Here is a 19,632-nt window from a genome sequence, read left to right as displayed (position 1 = left end):
CAAGTGGAGGAAAAAAAATCATATTCAGTGGGGGTGGGCTTTGGTGGTCAGTGTATGTTGGGGAAAGCTAGTGATGGTCTGTAGGGGTAAAGCACTGTAAAGCACTTACCTTGCACTGTAGAGTGTCTAGCACTGCTGCTTTCTCTTCGCCTCCTCCTGCTGCTGGAACTAGGTACCTACTGTACATTTTCCAGGCAGGAGATCACTCCAATGGACAATTTGTGCAAAGAGTTGGAGCTGGGTGCTGGAGCAAGTGCTCCAGTGTTCAGCTCTGAGAGACAGTCCACACTGTCGGGACACTAGGATTGTGCCAAAATCTTGGGACAGTCCTCTGGACTCTGGGATGGTTAGGGGATATCCTTCCTAGGGTACAAAATTTGCAGTTGATACTGTGCATAGTCTCTGATCGTATATGTTACATACAGACAGACTGAAATGTGGGTGGAATCTGTTGTGATATACAGCTAATTTCCTGACAGGTCACCAACTATTAGTGCCAGTGCCAGTGTCTGGGTTCTTTTTACCTGGTGACTTACATAACACAAAAAGAAATGTTCTAGAAACTGGAGGCATTTATTGTGCACAGAAAGATATACAGAAAACAAAGACTGTCTCAGCATATTAATCATACAGTATATGCACTCAATTTGCCAGGATGAATTCATTCTGCACACAGATTTAAAGTACATGTCAATGTGATTTCATGCATTAAGCAGAAATCTTACTCAAGTGAGGACATTAACGGAAGCAACTACACAAAACACAACTTATATTTATGCCCTGAGAGATTTCATGGTTTTCAGATTGTAGATTTGATTTTTTAACTTCAAAGCCTTCTTGGGGTCCATTACAGTTTGTTATTATAACTTGGAAAACTGAGAACACAGGAGAGCCTTTAGTCAATCTATTTCAGATACAGTATTAAAGATGGCGATGATTTGGATGTTTTTACATTCTCGTCAGCTATGTTCCTACTGTCTAACATCTTTTGGCTATTTCGAAAAGTTTTCTTACGCAATTTTTTGTACTTCACTATTTTTTTAATATAATTGTATTGAAAATAAAGATGATGATGATGCATATATAGCATATAATTATGTAATAAAATACGTTTGTAGTCCATCTTCTATTCATTCAATCCAAGCTCTTTAATACGTCTCAAATACTAAGTGTAGTACTATTTAGACTGATCAGTTAAAGCCATTCATTGTTATTACATATTTTACACATAGAAAAATGGGCTACATTTACTTGCAAATATACATATGTTATTTCATAAAATAGTATTTAGTGTCAATAGAAGTGGAATGTATATAAAATAAATTATAATATTTGTTTATCTTCCCTAATAATATTGTAAAAGTTACTTGTATTTTAGTAATAAAAATAGGACAATTTATAAAGTGCACACTTTATAAATGCAGAGATCTCATTAGCAAATGCCAACACCTACAAATAACTGAGGTTTCCCTAGAAATACATTTGACAGAAAAGGAAATGTTCTGACAATTAAAACATTTTTAGTATGACGATATTATCATATTAAAGCATCTATGCCAGTGGTTCTTAACCTGGGTTCGATCGAACCCCAGGGGTTCGGTGAGTCAGTCTCGCGGGTTCGGCGGAGGTGAAGACCCACACCCGACTCATATGATTCGTGCAGTAAATATTCATTATTATGTTTTTGTGTGAAAATCATGTTTTAATGGTTTTGTTCTTTGTTCTTAATGGTTTTGTTCATTTTGTGCACCTATGTATAAATATATACCTAAATATATACCTATGTTTTATATTTTATTTTTCCAATTAAGAAGGGTTCGGTGAATGCGCATATGAAACTGGTGGGGTTCAGTACCTCCAACAAGGTTAAGAACCACTGATCTATGCTTTGCTCCTACTAGGCAAAGAAGCAGGTTCATTTCACAGTAGGGACCATAAACAATCTGGACTTAACTTCCCCAGACTAGCCTGCTGTCATGATTTGCTGTCTGACCGCCCAAGATTCCTGCATGAATTTCAACCTTCTGAGCAGGTCCAAATTTATGCAGGTCTGTGCATGTTCCCTCACATGACAGCACTTGGCCTGTCAGTTGACTACCAGATGCTGCACAAATTTTTAGTACATCGGTTCCTGGATGTACTGTCTTTGTATGGCCCCTTCTGTAAAGCAAACCCCTTACTTTGGGCAAAGTACAGGTTTACTGCAACAAGGCAACATATACTACATACATGTGCCTGCTCTTGCAGTGTATAGTGTACAGTGTAGAATATATTTTAGATAGCATAGCACTAACCTATAGAAACTAAATGTTTGAACCTTGATGATCAATAATCCATTTTATAGCATTAATGTAACAATACTTTACATTTTCTATGGGTACTTTTATGTTTTCTCTCAATGTACACAGACCTACTTGACAACTATGTTGTCACAATAATAACTAGAAAAGCTACAATTTCTGGGGAAATTGTGTGAAGTGTTCTTGCCTCCACCAGTGGAGAGTAACTGGGTGGAGTTGGCAGAGTAACTGGGTGGAGTGGCTTGTCACTCTGCTGCCTGCTCACACACCTGGGTTCCTATGGCAACTCACTCTACAGCAAGGGCAGAGAAGAGCGGTTAAAAACAAACTGCTCCAACTTGCTCACTTCACTGGCGGTTGCCATCTTCAAACGGTTGTAGTTAAAAAATTATAAATCCTACACCGAAGAGCTTTATATTGTGAGAATCACAAGACCCAGACCTACATTTTGATGCATAGTATGTCTCTGAAATATTAAAAATTAAGGCACAGTCACAGTTTAGAAATTGCCCTTCAAATTTGAGGTGGCTAGAGGGGAGTTTCAATTAATGTCAATGGGCGGCGTGAGTTGCAAACAAATGGTCATATTGTGAAAGCTATCAGGACTATGGCTCAGCCATGGACATTTTTAGTGGCAGCAGGGATAGCTGAACGTTTTGATATAAGATTTGTGTAGGTGGGTTTGAAAATGAGGGAGTGATGGCAGTTTAGAAATCATGTCCTGATTTTTCAGCTCCCACTCTAGCTTTTGTCAGCTCCCACTCTAGTTTTGAACATTCCGCCATTCATTCTTATGGGACCAATTTCACCACAAAAACGCCGATATTTCATGAACCATTCGGCGAAATGTTCCACAAAGTAATAGCACACCAATCGGGAACAATCCGCACGTTTCAGTATATTACTGTCTATGCAGTGTAAAAACTGTGGGAGGAGTTAGGGTGGTAAATTTGGCTATAATAATAAGAATATATATGTGAGATAACAGTAAGTGGTCTTGCCATGCAAGAACACTTAATAATACACAATAATTTGTTGGACTTTAATGAAAAAAAGGAATTGCATATGCAAGAAAAGACAAAAATGTGTTCTGGTTAAACTTGGTAATGGAAAAAGTGTTCAAAATATACACCATAGGAAAGGTGTTACTCCTAGTAGCATATGTTGGATTCTTTTTCTGGAAACCAATGGCTTCTGTTTTGGTGTCAATTGAAAAATGTGGGATTTCTTCCACTTTTTGTCTCAGTGACAACCCTTCCATTGGTAGGTTCACAATTTCAACTTTGTTCTGTTCTGTTAGATTCGGGCTTCCCGTATGGAGCAGATTGAGCAACAGCTGGAAGAAATGCAAGTCGAACAAACTATCGAGGTAAAACATTTCTTTTTTCAAATGAATTCACTAGTTCTGATATAATTTAACATGCATACATAAATAAAATGGAGTTATTGGTATAAGATACTTTTATGTCCTTTGCCCATTTACTCCTATTTAAATTTGCCAGGCACAATGTTATTTTTAAGCACCAACTGATAATGACTAAAAGCTATTTTACACCAAAAACATTTCAGCATATTGGTGCAATCACAGAACATAAAGCTATTCTGTAGCATGCATACTTCCCAGCATTCGAAAATCATTTGAAGAGACATCTTAAAGGGATAGAGGAGAAAAAAAGGCGAGCGGAGGCAAGCATGGCCAAAAAGTGGGCATGGTCAACAAACGGGTTATCACTTCATACTCTTTGGCTTGTAGGGTGGCAACTTTACCCCTTTGCTTTGCTATGTTTTAGACAAAATGGGGACTGGGGTACGATGAAGATAAGATATTGTGTAAGACAGCCTTTTTCAACCAGGGTGCCCAGGCACCCTGGGGTGCCTTGAGGTTTCTTCAGGGGTGCCATGGCAACATGTCTAAAAGCCTGCCTTTTAGTTACACAAAGTCACACATTTTCATTGCGCATCATTACAATCTTCTAGCCGCCCACATCCTGACAACCAATGACATCATCAGTTGATAAGAAGAATGTGTGGATATTGCTGCGGTATGTAAAATTATTAGACTAGTTTTTTACATTTTAGAATGGAGTGCCTCAAGACTGTCCAAAATTTTAAAGGGTGCCTCAGGACTGTCCATAATTTTAGAAGGTGCTTTGACATTGTCAATACTTATTGATATTACTTAATAATAATTATTGATATTACTTATTGATATTACTTATTGATATAATACTTGTTGATATTGTCATCGGATGCAATATCAACCCTCATCATTAGTGTCAGTTGGTACAGTAACAACTCCCAGCATTGGTGTCAGTAGGTGTAGTAATAATCCACCAGAATTTTCTTAACAACTTCGGCACCACTGTTATACTGCCTGCCTCTGCACCTTTTTCCACAGCTCACCTCTGCACTCTTCGTCCACAGCTTAGTTCCCATTTGCCTATGCACCATAGTTCACCCCCCCCCCCCTCCTTCTGACTAGGCACAGCTCACTTTTGCATGTCTCATTCACAGATTATTTCTGTATCCCTTGTCCACCACTTGCCTCTGCACAAATTATACACTGCTCACCTGAGAATCACTTCTTTTGTAAAACAGTTCAAAATACAGTTACTTTCCTTTATCCTCATAAACAACACCCCTCTTAGTGAAGTTCAGGGTAGCTCTGGTAACACAGTTAAACAGCTGGAGGAATCCCATTCTTGTGGACGCAGGCAGGCCAACCCACTGGAACTAGAGTATTCTGGTAGAAATTGGGGAGGTGTTCTGCACAGTAGCTGGGACTTTCAGAGAAGCTTTGTGTTAGTAAACTCCTACCCGTCTTCCTACTTGCTGTTTCTGACAGTGGATGACTGCTCACCTGGCTGCAGATTGCTTTCCCAACTACGTCTGCTTCATCAGGTGTGGCTTCTCTAAGCTGTTAAGGGAGAGAAGCAGAGAAACACATCTTACCTGGGCATCTCCAAGAACACAAGGAGTTTTGGGGGGTTTTTTTGCGGTTTGTGTCCCACTGAAGAGATTCCTCTTAATTTCCTTTACTGACATAACAGATGAGACAAATGAGAGACAATCTCTCTAAAGTTGGGGTAAATATTTTCTTAGACAGTGAAGATTTCCCCTCATTTCCTTATCAACTTTTAAATTGTGAATATCCTGTTACTTTCTGTTCTGGTGACAATAGTTACTAGGGTATATACTGTATATAGATAGAGAATCTCCCCAGGATGTATAAAAGACAGCAATTAAATGATAGAGGGATTTAAGTACATCTGCATTGAATCCAAAATTAAAGAAATAGTATTTCTCTTTAAAATTACTCTAAGCATTTGAATCGCCATGACAGCCAAGAAGTTAGCTTTTTCAAAAGGATTAGTCAGCAATGGACACCTGCATACACTTTTTGCACAAGCCTACTTTTGTAGTGTGAAAACTTTTAAGCAGATTTGTCCAATCTGCAAAGAAACAGGTATCCTAATTGCCTTAATTCGTGAATTGTGTGATTCTTCACAATCCTCACAGATTTGCATGAAAGTATTCATGCCAACTGAAAAGCCACAATTGGACTAAAAAGACAAAACCTGCCAATTCCCAAGATCAATTTGTGAACAAAATGGTTGTATAACCACATATTAACAAAGCATATTATGCTCTATTCCCGCAGCCCTGTGCAAATCTTGAGTCTGTGGACAGACCAGTTCCAGAGAATATTACACAACCAGAAGACAACTCAGGGCAGCCAGAAAATAAGGTACAAGTGGAAATGATTTATTTATAAAATGTGTAGTTGTAGAAATGAAATGTAAACCAGCTGCACAGGCTAAGTTACAACTGATTGTCATTGACTTTTTTTATCATAGGTAGAGGTGGTGTTCTGGCTTTTGTCAATGCTGGCCACACGTGATAAGGATGACATGTCACGCACTTTGTTGGCCATGTCCAGCTCACAAGAGAGTTGCCAAGCCATGCGAAGATCGGGCTGCCTTCCTCTGCTACTCCAGATCCTGCATGAAACAGAACAGGATGGAAGAGCAAAGGACTCTCAGAATTTCAAAGATGCAAGGATGAGAGCCAATGCTGCACTCCATAATGTGATCTTCTCTCAACCTGATGAAGGACAGGCCAAGAAGGAGATGAGGGTTCTCCATATTCTTGAACAGATTCGTTCCTATACTGAAACGTGTTGGGACTGGATGCTATGTCATGAGCAGAAAGATGGTGCGCTAGAGAGTAGCCCAGGTACTTCGCAATACCTTTAAGCTGTGTACAACCCTTCATAAGAGTTTAGCATTAACTGAATGCGTTACGTATGTAAGATAACAGAAACATAGTAGCAAACATTATGCTATTATTATTATATAGGATTTATATTGCACCAACAGTTTGCACAGAGCATTACAAAATTGAGGTAGACAGTACAGTTACATTATGATTCAATACAAAAGGAATCAGAGGGCCCTGTTCTTTAAAAGCTTACAATCTATAAGGAACGGTCATGGGATACAAAAAGTAATAACTGTGGTGGATGAGCTAATGGAAAAAGTAAAAGTTCAGTTTATTAGTTAAAGGCAGGATAGGTTTTCAGGGATTCCCTAAAGAAGGATGGAGTAGAAGATAGTTAGACAGATTTGGGTAAGGATTTCCAGAGAATGGGGGAGGCTCTGGACAAGTCCTAGAGGTGAGCATGGGATTTGCTGACAAGGGAGCTAAAGAGCAGGAGGTCTGGCAAGAAGTGAGGAGAATGTGTTGGTTGGTACTTTGAGACTAGGTTAGTGATGTAGCTAAGGGCAGAGTTGTGGATGGCTATGTAGGTTGTTGTTAGCATTTTGAGTTTTATTTGTTGGGTGAATGGAAGCCAATGGAGGTATTGGCAGGAAGGTGTAGCACACACGGAACAGTTGGTAAGGTAGATGAGTCTGTAAACAGTATTGATGATGGAATGAAGGGGAGATAGCCCATATAAAGGTAATCCAATGGGAAGGAAGTTACAATAGTCAAGGTGAGAGATGAAAGGGAGTGAATTAGATGCTTTGTGGTGTCGTTGGTTAAGAAGGGGTGTATTTTGGAGATATTACAGAGATTGAGGTGGCGAGATTTGTAAAGTGATTGGATGTGAGGCCCAAAGGAGAGTTCAGAATTTCACATAACATCCTGGCATGTGGGGATGGACTGTTAGTTGTGCCATCAATCTTAACAGAGCCAGGGTGAGTTTTGGATAGACTCAGTTTGACAATATCCAAAGCAAACGTCAAATTCAAATATTCTTTAGCTCAAAATCTTTAATTGAAAATAGCATAATATAATGCTTCCAAGATTCTTACTGATGTGTAAAATTACCTATTAATGCAAAACTGAAAAAATCTAAACACAGAGGTACAGTATACCATGTACTGGATTGCACCTTTCTTGAGAAATGTTAACTGTAATGCCACAAAAAAATAAAAACTACACCATGTATAACTACCTGAGAGAATTAGGAGGCTGTGCCAAGTTGCATACTTCATGTATTTAACATGTCGGGCAGATACATTTTTATTAATTCCTCCTTTGTATGACAAATTGTAGTGCCCTCTTATATTAGTGATCAATTGAAGAAATGGCCTTGTACATTGGTGTTCAACATAGTGCCTCTCTTTATTTGTGGTCAGTGTAGTGGCTCTTAAATTGGTGATCAGTGGCAGAGTGCCCCTTCCATTGGTTGTCAGTGGGAGTTTAGTAAAAGACATTATTAATATCAGTTTTACTTACCTGAGAGAGGAGGTTCTCTACAGATCCCATTTTGCTAACACTGGCTCTGCCAATTGATGTCAGCACCAGAACTTTTCAGACACCTTTGGAAGGTTGATAAGTTCATCTAGAGCTACCTTCAGACCAGCTGAATTGTCATTCTCTAAGGACAATGCACTACTTTATTACCTTCTTTTGTAGAGGACCACTCTCACCTCCCTGATCTTGATAAACCACAGCTCTGCTGCATACTGAAAGTGTTAGTAAAAAATCGATGTAGAGTAAGCATGAGTTGGCCAGTATAGAGACTTCTTGAACATAAATGAATACTCGCCATGTCATCATGGAAACTTTAAGATCTTATTATTATAGTCATATTTATCTAAAGCAAATAGTAAAACAGTACAGTGGGGATCGAAAGTTTGGGCACCCCAGCTAAAAATTTGTATTAATGTGCATAAAGAAGCCAAGGAAAGATGGAAAAATCTCCAAAAGGCATCAAATTACAGATTAGACATTTTTATAATATGTCAACAAAATTTAGATTTTATTTCCATCATTTACACTTTCAAAATAACAGAAAACAAAAAAATGGCGTCTGCAAAAGTTTGGGCACCCTGCAGAATTTATAGCATGCACTGCCCCCTTTGCCAAGCTGAGACCTGCCAGTGTCATGGATTGTTCTCAATCATCGTCTGGGAAGACCAGGTGATGTCAATCTCAAAGGTTTTAAATGCACAGACTCATCTGACCTTGCCCCAACAATCAGCACCATGGGTTCTTCTAAGCAGTTGTCTAGAAAACTGAAAATAGTTGACGCTCACAAAGCTGGAGAAGGCTATAAGAAGATAGCAAAGCGTTTTCAGATGTCAATATCCTCTGTTCGGAATTTAATTAAGAAATGGCAGTCATCAGGAACAGTGGAAGTTAAAGCAAGATCTGGAAGACCAAGAAAAATAACAGACAGAACAGCTCGCAGGATTGTGAGAAAAACAATTCAAAACCCACGTTTGACTGCACGATCCCTCCAGAAAGATCTGGCAGACACTGGAGTTGTGGTACACTATTCCACTATAAAGAGATACTTGTACAAATATGGTCTTCATGGAAGAGTCATCAGAAGAAAACCTCTTCTACGTCCTCACCACAAAAATCATTGTTTGAACTTTGCAAATGAACATATAGACAAGCCTGATGCATTTTGGAAACAAGTTCTGTGGACCGATGAGGTTAAAATTTAACTTTTTGGCCGGAATGAGCAAAGGTACGTTTGGAGAAGAAGGGGCACAGAATGTAATGAAAAGAACCTCTGTCCAACTGTTAAGCATGGGGTTGGATCAATCATGCTTTGGGGTTGTGTTGCAGCCAGTGGCACAGGGAACATCTCACGAGTAGAAGGAAAAATGGATTCAATAAAATTTCAGCAAATTTTGGATGGTAACTTGATGCCATCTGTGAAAAAGCTGAAGTTAAAGAGAGGATGGCTTCTACAAATGGATAATGATCCTAAACACATCTCGAAATCCACGGGGGATTACATCAAGAGGCGTAAACTGAAGGTTTTGCCATGGCCTTCACAATCCCCTGACCTCAACATAATTGATAATCTATGGATAGACCTTAAAAGAGCAGTGCGTGACAGACAGCCCAGAAATCTCAAAGAACTGGAAGACTTTTGTAAGGAAGAATGAGCAAAGATACCTCAAACAAGAACTGAAAGACTCTTGGCTGGCTACAAAAAGCGTTTACAAGCTGTGATACTTGCCAAAGGGGGCAGTACAAGATATTAACTCTGCAGGGTGCCCAAACTTTTGCAGACGCCATTTTTTTGTTTTCTGTTATTTTGAAAGTGTAAATGATGGAAATAAAATCTAACTTTTGTTGACATATTATAAGAATGTCTAATCTGTAATTTGATGCCTTTTGGAGATTTTTCCATCTTTCCTTGGCTTCTTTATGCACATTAATACAAATTTTTAGCTGGGGTGCCCAAACTTTCGATCCCCATTGTATGTCAGTTATGCTAAACATTTAAAGCTAAAAGCACTGTTCAAGAACATTCTTGCAAAATATCTGCTGTTTTATGACCTTTTTCGGTTATAAAACCTTCCTATATGCTTTTTTGTAACAAGTCTGCTGTGTTACTGGTACCAAACATCTTAGCTAAGGACCAAAAACTGCTAAATCTATGTCTAGTGGTGACACTCTCAGTGATCATGAGGATGTCAGTTGGCATTCCTTAGCCCTGAAGTTAGTGATAAAGTGAAACTGGTATCAGAGGGGCACAAGGAGAAGCGTTTTCTAGTTAGTAGAAGACATCTTGTTAAAAATGGTCAACAGATTCATAAAGCAAAGAACTGTGACAAGACATAAACACATGAAAACAAATGTACTATTAACTGTCTGTTTCCCTGACTTGTTGACATGCCAATAAAATGAGAGAGTTGTAAATGTGTCTTATATTTATTTATTAAGTTTAGTTTATTTTTTAAGTTTAGTTTCAAATTGACATCATTTCAGCTCCTGTGCCTGTGGAACCACAAATCTGCCAAGCAAGCTGCGCCATTATGAAACTATCATTTGATGAGGAATACAGAAGAGCAATGAATGAGCTAGGTAAAACACGTATAATGTATTTATTGTTGTTCAAGCTTACAAAGCAACTTACTGGAAAAATTAAATAAAGCTGGACTCCAGACAGGTTAAAAAGCATTAAATCTAGTTATGTTTTAATTAACCACTTGAGCTCTGGAAGATTTTACCACCTTAATAACCAGGGCACTTTTTGCTATTTGGCACTGCCCTACTTTAACTAGCAATTGTGCAGTTATGCAATACTGTACATAAAAGACATCTTTTTCACACAACTAGAGATTTGTTTTGGTGGTATATGATCACCACTGGGTTTTTTTTTGCGATATAAATAGAAGACTGAAAATTTTGAAAAAGAAAAAACAATATTTTCTACTAAAACATATCCTTATATCCTTACTTATATCTTATAAAACATATCCAATCAAATCAATTAGCATCATAAATTTAGGGCATGTATTCTGCTACTTGTCTTTGGTAAAACAAAATCTCAATAAGTGTATATTATTTAGTTTGTGTGAAAGTTATAGCATCTATAAACTATGGTATATATTTGAAAATTGATCAGTTCAGATTCTATACTGGCCCTAAAATGCCAGAACAGTAAAAATACCCCCCAAATGACCCTCTTTTGGATAGTAGAGAGTATGAGATGTTTAGAAATTGATAATTGAATACAATTGTTTTTTTAATCACAATTTTTTTTAATATACTGTCACCAGTGCAGTACAGCGTCATAATATGACTGGTGTGGCGATGAACAGTAATACTGGTTGGTGAGAGTATGTTAACCACTTGCCTACTGGGCACTTATACCCCCTTCCTGCCCAGGCCAATTTTCAGCTTTCAGTGCTGTTGCATTTTGAATGACAATTGCACGGTCATTGAACATTGTACCCATAAGAAATTTTTATAATTTTTTTTCACACAAATAGAGCTGTCTTTTGGTGATATATACTCACTGCTGGGTGTTTTATTTTTTGAGCTATAAACAAAAAAAGAGCAAAAATTTTTAAACAAAAAAATGTTTTTTCTTTGTTTTTATTGGGCAGCACTGATGGGCGGCACTGATGGGTGGCACTGCTGGGCACTGATGGCTGGCACTGCTGGGCACTGATGGCTGGCACTGCTGGGCACTGATAGATGGCACTGCTGGGCACTGATAGGCACAGGTGGAAGGCACTGCTGGGCACTTGTGGGCGGCACAGGTGGGCAGCACTGGTGGGTGGCATTGCTGGGCACTGATCATCAGGGCACTGATCATCAGCGCCCTGATGATCGCTGCCGATCCATCCTCTGACAGTTGCCCGTTATTGGCGTGACAGCGTATGGAAAGTGCAGCCGATAACCATCAACTGCATTTACCGGTGATCTGCTGTGTCATTGGACACGGCTGATCAAGTGGTAAAAGGTCACTGTGATTGGCCTTTTACCACATCACGTGATAAACTGTGTCCATTGGACACAGCGATCACGTAGATCGCCAGGTGCGCGCCCCCGGGGGCGTGCGGGAGGGCGCGTTCTGGGAGGACGTCATATGACGCCCGAGGGGGTGATCAGAAAGTTTTATTTTTACCACTTTGTTTGCTGTTACTATGAAGATCATTGTAACAGCAAAGTTTTCATCTGTCATGAATGTGTTACATTCATGACAGCTGTGATCACTAGTGATCTGTTATTGGCTACAGCTAATTGGCTACATGGTACAGTGTGCTGTGATTGGCCCAGGTACAGCTGTTCTTTCATAACTGGTTTGTTGACACTGTGATCACATAATCTCCAGGCCCCAAAGTACTGGGATCCACATTCCGCTGTGTCCAGTGGGAGGGGTGCACTGCGCACCCCTAACCTGGAGCAGACGTACATTTACATGATCTGTGCCACCTGCCCACAGTAAAAGTACTGTGGATGGTTGTCAAGTGGTTAAAAAAAGGATATTATATACAACTAGCATTTATAACTGTAATCTATTCTATGACGCTAGATTATTGCTTGGAGATCCCTGATCAGGCTGTTGGCATCCTGTAGGATGGATGCGGTTGAAACAGTGATAGTGTAGGCTGGGGATAGGTTCGTCCAGACCCAAAGCATGCAAGAAAAATGAGAGGTTTCCTGACTGCTGCACACTACACCCAGCCATGTGGTAGACAGGTAAAAGCAGCCTTAGATCAGTGCACCAAGGCCATTAGCCCCGCCCCAGGGCTTAACCATGGGCGGGGGTAAAATGTTTTGGGGGCATGGCCTTGATAGACTGAGCTGAGGCTGCTTTTACCTGTCTACTACATGGCCAGGTAAGGTGTGAGAAAGTTGGAAAACTCACATTTTAATCTATCCTTGCATTAACCTGAGCAGGAATGAGATGGGAACATTCTGAGTCAGTCTGGGCTCTACTCTTTTTTCCGATTCTGTCAGACAATACTTTAAATACACCTACAGAAGGAGAGAATAATGTGATGACCAATATGATGCTTCTTCCTTCGTTCTCCAGTCACAGGCCGGGGACAGGCTGGTGCTTAACAGCAGCAGAAAAATGTGAGTTCACTGATCTGGTCATGCTGTCTGGCAAAGGTAACTGGGTTACAAAACTATCTGCACACAATTACAATGACAGTTAAAACAGTATGCATATATATTTTACCTGTGTGTTTAATGGTTTGTTTGGAGTTCAGCTTTAATGTACAAGCAGCAATTATAATCCCACTGTGAAGTATAGCAGGAAACTTGTCCTGCAAATAACATCATCCTTCCCATTTCCATATCCCTCTCATCTAAACCATAAAAAACACCTAATATAGCTTTAAGCAGTTCTGCATGAGGAATCTGTGTGTCTGGTGCTTTTCATAGGTGGTCTACAGGCAATTGCAGAGCTCTTAGAGGTAGACTACCAGATGCACAGAATGACCAGTGATCCACTCAGCCTGGCTCTAAGACGATATGCAGGAATGGCCCTTACTAACCTCACTTTTGGGGATGTGGTGAACAAGGTGAGAATTAGATAATATTTTTAAAGTAGAATTAACATTATTTTAGAACTCATTTATAAATATGTCAATGACAACCCCTTGTTGCCCTTTCGCAACCAATCAGAGTCTTCCTTTTATGTAATATGTACAACAAATAAAATCTGGAAGCCATATTTATTTTTGTGAGGCAAAGCGGATATTTTTGTTTTTATGCACGACTGAACCATAGCAATCTGAACTGCTTTGACCACTATAGCCGTGTTTATTCTTTTATGGATGTAATTTATTATATGTAAAACTTTTTTTTCTTGAATGCAGCATGCATTATATGCATTATTTATAGCAACACTGAGGGTATAGTAAACTTCTTGTACATAGACCTACAGTAAAATAGAGTCAAATGGATCTTAATTTTACAAAAGGTGCAGATGTATGTGTTTTCAATTTCAAATTTCACAACTTTCCTCTTTTTATGACAGGGGTGTCCAATCTGCCGCCCATGGGCAGCATGCGGCCCTAAACTGCTATGAATGCGGCCCAACACAAAATTGTAAACTTACTTACTTAAATGTTGATTTTTTTTTATTTTTTGTAAACATACATTTACACTTAGTGAACACATGTGGCTGAAGAAAAATTTGACAGTGTTACTTGGACTTTCATAAGTTTTATCTTCCCAAAGAAAAATATTCCACTCTTCACAGTAATGCCTTATTCATGTCATGGGTTTTTGGCAGCACCTATATTTTTGAGCAATTATTTTTGAGGATGAAGCATGCGAAACGCATAATTAGAACCAAAATATCTGATGAGCACGGATTGAGATATTGATGTGTTTATCAAAAACAGCGCCAAATCTCACATTAGTTTTAAGTAGCTCTCTTTTGCCAGTATAATAAAAATATTACTTAAAAAATTAAGTTTTAGATTTTTTACATTATCTGTATCAGTGATTGTTAACCTCTTCACGCTGAGCATACGCATATATGCGGCCTCTCGGCAGCCGGGCCTTGATGCTAAACGGCCACATATTTGCGTACCATTTGTAAACAAACGTGCTGAGAGCGCTCGCCCTGCGCAATCCCACCACATGTGTCGGCATCCCATGAAAAGGTCCCAATCTCTCCTTGCGATCAGGACATTTCCAATCATGTGACTGCAGTGACAGCCAATCACGGTGGTCACATGAACCTAAACCCCGCCTCCCGGCATCAGAAACCCATTAAGGGCTGGGAGGCGCCAGAGTGAAGGAGTTAAATTGTGATCTGCCTGACTTTTTCTGCTCATCACCTATCATTATTGTTAGTGTATTTTATGTGTGGCCCAAGACAATTCCTCTTATTCACATGTGACCCAGGAAAGTCAAAAAGTTGGATACCCCTGATGTATACAAAATAATGACAGTTGTGTTCCTTGCTGTGCTTCAAGTCTGATCATTGGCCTTGATTTACAAAACACATGTATCATACATAAAGTATCTAATTTAGCAGTATGATTTTTGTATGAATTTTATTGTTTAGTAATATAATTTGATTCCTCAAAGAGGGAAATGTTTAAACATGTTAACATGTAACATTTTCAGCTGTGTACTAAAATTCAGAAATTATTCCCTTGTATTATTGTTAATTTTCAAAACACATGTATCATACATAAAGTATCTAATTTAGCAGTATGATTTTGTATGAATCTTATTGTTTAATAAAATAATTTGATTACTCAAAGAGGGAAATGTTTACACATGTTAACCCCTTGACGCCGACGTAACACAAATATGCGGCCTCACGGACCTGGGCTTTTTTCCGTGGGGCCGCATATTTGCGTACCTGTCTTTGTGCTGGGAGCGCGCCGCTCGGCGCGCTCCCAGCACCAAGACCGCGGTGTCACTGAGAGCCCCGGGTCCCGTTCTAACGATCTAACGATCGGGACCCGGGACTCCCGATTCCGGGTCACGTGATCGCTGTGATAGCCTCTGATTGGCTATCACAGTGATCAATCACTGTGCAGCCCAGCCCCCTTGTTTTCTCTCTCTCTATGAATGGAGAAGAGAGATACATTGTATCTCTCGAACTCCTGACACAGAGAGAGAAAAAAAAGTTTGTAAAAAAAATAAATAAATAAATAAATATTAAAAAATAAAAGAAAAAATAAAGAAAAATACCTAGATCAAGGTTTGATCTAGTTCAGTACCAGGGTTAGTGTTTGGGTCAAAGGTCAGGGTCAAAGGTCAGGGTCAAAGGTCAGGGTCAAGGGCAAAGGTCAGGGTCAAAGGTCAGGATTTAAAAAAAAAATTGGTATCAGTGTCAGTTAGTGTTAATGTCAATGTCAGTGACAGTGTGTTTTATATAAAAAAAAAAGACAAAAACAAAATGCGCACTGTTGTTTCTGGACTGTACTACGGGTACAAACAACAAATAACATACACATATATGGTATCGCTGCGATCGTCAAGAACTGGAGAATGTATTTTGAGTTGTTCTTTGGTGGTAGGTTATGGTCGTAACAAGAAACACACAGTTAAATTTAAAAAAATGATTTTTTTTACTATTTTGGCCCAGTTTTCCTTTAATAATAAAAAAAAATTAGGAGCTATCCATGACCATTTACCACCAAATGAAAGCCCAATTTGTCCTGAAAAAAACAAGGTATAATCCACCTGGATGTACAAAGTAGTTGTGACGATATGTACGGTTTTACTAACACGTCAACGTTGCAGAATTGTGCTTAGGCATTTAGATTTGTTTTACCCTTAGGCGTGAAGGGGTTAACATGCAACATTTTCATCTGTGTGCTAAAATCCAGAAATTATTCTCCTTAAACTCCAAATCCAGCTTGGGTAGACAGTCCCCCTGGCAGCCACCTTTGCTCTGTTATACACCTCTTTTCTAGGTGTATTTTGGATAGTCACGTGACAGGCACAGCCCTTTTTCTAATCTGTTTTAGTCCAGTGTCGGAGGGTCCTAAGCACGGGCGGACTGACAACTCATGGGGCCCCTGGGCAATAGGGGATCTTGGGGCCCCTGTGCCCTCGGCCACATTCAAACCACACCCAAAAAGTCTATGAAAGGTACCAGGGGCATCTCATGGGGCCCCCTATTGACCCCGGGCCCTCGGACAGTGCCCGAGTGCCTGAATGGTCAGTCCACCTCTGGTCCTAAGCGATGCAGAGAGCTACACTGATATAATGCCAGCATTTGCCTGTGAGTCCAAGGAATTGTGAACTCACAGAACCAGAGAGTTTGTGGGTTGAATGACTTTGGCCGTCATTTAATCCAGAAGTGTTCAGGTGCTAGTGTATTGTAGGGAGAAATTTTTTTTGTTTGTTTGTTTTATGTTTAATTAAAATAATTGAACTGGAGTTAGACTTTAATTATGAAAAGTTACTGTTTGCTCATTACTTTTTATGCTTATTTTGTCTATGTAGATAGCAATAAGGTGAAATACCTTATTCCACACATCTGCAGGCTTTTTCCTCTTTGTAAAACCAAGCCCCAAGGCCACTCCTCTTTGCTGCCTCTTTGTACATGCGGTTGCTGAGGGCCCATGTACATCCTGGGAGTAATAGAGAGTAGAGGAGAGCACCGGCTGCCTGGGGAAGCAAGGAATAATGGAAGAATCATGCTTATACCTATCCCACAGAAGGAGCGAGCATTCACTCTTGATATATGGAGGGGGCTCACGGCAGGGATAGCATTTTTTCCAGCACTGAGTTCAGCTTTACCATTGCTTCATCTTTTTTACCTGGAGCAGCCTTGGGAAAAGGTATTACCACTTAAAATGTTCCACCTCTCTCGAGACATATCCAGGCATATCATATGGTGTAGCAAGCAAACTTGCACGCTCATGACATCTGAGGAATGGGGATACCAGTTCGAATACCCACTAGGCTTGGTTGTTATCTCTCAGAAGCAGGCAAAGATGCTTGAAATATTTTCTTAAAGAAATAATAATCCAGTGCAAATACTGTAACAGTATTGGAAAGCTCCAAAAAGATTGGTGCTTATCGTTCAGTTTGTTCAGTTCAGTTACATAAGATGAATGCTTAACTTGGACGTGATATTAGTAGTACTCTTATACTGTTATTTATTTGTTTTGTATATAAAATGGAAAGATCATTTAGTATAATATAGTATATATTAAAAAATACTTATGTATCTACATGGGGGAAGCCAAATAAACCCATAACTTACAGTATGTGGCATCTGCTTCCACCTTAGAAGTTCTGCATAATTATTTTACGAGATTTATTATTATACAGGATTTATAGAGCGCTTTACAAAATGAAGGCAGACATTACAGTTACAATACAATTTGGTACAAGAGGAATCAGAGGGCCCTGCTTGTTAGAGCTTACAATCTAAGAGGCGGGGGGATCAAGTGATACAAAGGGGAATAGCTGTGGGGAATGAGCTGATTGAGAAAGTAAAAACACAGTGCATTAGTTAAAAGCAGGATAGGCTTCCTTAAAGAGAAGGGTTTTCAGGGATCGTCTAAAGGTGGATAGATTAGGAGATAGTCGGACAGATTGGGGTAGGGAGTTCCATAGGATGGGAGAAGCTCGGGAAAGGTCCTGGAGGCAAGCATGGGAGGAGGTGACACAGGAACTAGATAGCAGGAGGTCTTGGGAGGACCAAAAAGAGTGGTTTGGTTGATATTTTGAGACCAGGTTGGTGATATAGCTGGGGGCTGAGTTGTGGATAGCTTTGTAAGTTGTTGTTAGTACTTTAATAATAATGATTGTTTCTTGCTGATCCTCTTATCCAACTGCTAGCCTCATATATGAAAGTTTCAGGTTTCAATTTACTGACCATTAGTAAATGATGGCCATTGCTGCTTACAGAATACTTTGGTTTCTTACATTATACTTTTTTCACTAGCAGGTATCATGTACAGTCTGCAACATCACATTTTATCCCCTGCTCAGCTATAGATTCCAGTAAGGGCTCTTTTTCCATGGTAGAGTTACCATACCAATATATATCGCCAAACTATGTTTAACCTAAAAAAATGCCCTCACTGTTCTGTGGAGATTGTACCTAGGCTATAAAAATATAAATTAATTTTATCTCCAAGATAAATTATTGCTGTCATAATTGGTAAAAATTGAAATCTCAGATACTGATCCAAGTAAAAATGGGCACCCATATTTACAAAGAAAAGACATGTTAAGGGATTACTGGCAACTAATTCAAGTGAAAAATTATATTTCATGTGAGAGGCAAACCCTTTGAAACTTGTTTTTCTATTTTTCCATTATGTTTGTGCATTGCTATTTAACATTAAAAAAGGCTATGTATTTGGATAATCTGTTATCCTAGTTCATCAGCATATGTTAAAGAGTTAAAGAGTTCACACGAAATTTTGAAAACAGTTGTATTTACCAACCTTCGTCTTCTCACAGGCCACACTATGCTCTCGGCGAGGCTGCATGCAGGCAATTGTTGCTCATTTGGCTTCAGAAAGTGAAGAACTTCAGCAGGTAAGAAGGTGTCTTCTATATGAATTATCATTCTAAGGTATTAGATCAATTTGAAGGCCTACAGTGTCAATTGTGTGTCTATTACAGGTGGCATCAAGCATACTAAGGAATTTGTCCTGGCGAGCAGATATTAACAGCAAGAAGATTCTGCGAGAAGTGGGAAGCGTTATAAGTTTAATGCAGTGTGCATTGCGTGCCAACAAGGTAAAGGGAAAAATTGTGTACTACACAATCTCACCTCATCTCTTTCTTCACACATCATATCTATTCGGAAATGATCACATTAGTTATTTTCCTAGTGTCTTCCCATTGCCACACTCTTGTGGGTGCACATTTTGTGGTCTTTGGGTCATGGTGAGTAGCACCTCAGCCGACATGTGCTTAAATATGTACACATTGTGCTGTTCTTCAATGTTGCCCAGTAGTTAGCTTCTAGGTCTTATAAAATTCTGGTATCAATGTACTCTACACCTGTAACACTGTTCAGTTTTCCTGTTTTAGGCTTTAGTAAATGCTCATTGTAGGCCTAGCCTGTGATACTTGCCTTGACCCTAGACTGTCCTGACTCCATGTCTCA

At 39.4% G+C, this 19,632-nt stretch overlaps 1 protein-coding gene across 1 annotated transcript in view; it reads left to right on the top strand.

Annotated features, from left to right (window-relative positions):
* Nucleotides 1-19,632, top strand: part of APC2 (APC regulator of Wnt signaling pathway 2) — an 89,929-nt gene that overhangs the window by 51,067 nt on the left and 19,230 nt on the right. Inside the window, exons 8-14 of the mRNA XM_089690735.1 lie at nt 3,601-3,669; nt 5,962-6,048; nt 6,158-6,536; nt 10,545-10,640; nt 13,461-13,600; nt 18,978-19,055; nt 19,143-19,259. Of these exons, the coding sequence (XP_089546861.1) occupies nt 3,601-3,669; nt 5,962-6,048; nt 6,158-6,536; nt 10,545-10,640; nt 13,461-13,600; nt 18,978-19,055; nt 19,143-19,259 (966 nt within the window). The remainder of the gene's footprint in view (nt 1-3,600; nt 3,670-5,961; nt 6,049-6,157; nt 6,537-10,544; nt 10,641-13,460; nt 13,601-18,977; nt 19,056-19,142; nt 19,260-19,632) is intronic.

Source organism: Staurois parvus, unplaced genomic scaffold (assembly GCF_062004578.1).
Source record: "Staurois parvus isolate SC_StPar_1 unplaced genomic scaffold, SC_StPar_1.0 ptg000541l, whole genome shotgun sequence".
NCBI classification, from domain to species: Eukaryota; Metazoa; Chordata; class Amphibia; order Anura; family Ranidae; genus Staurois; species Staurois parvus.
The sequence above is the reverse complement of the archived record's forward strand: the minus strand, read 5'-3'. Positions and strand labels throughout refer to the sequence as shown.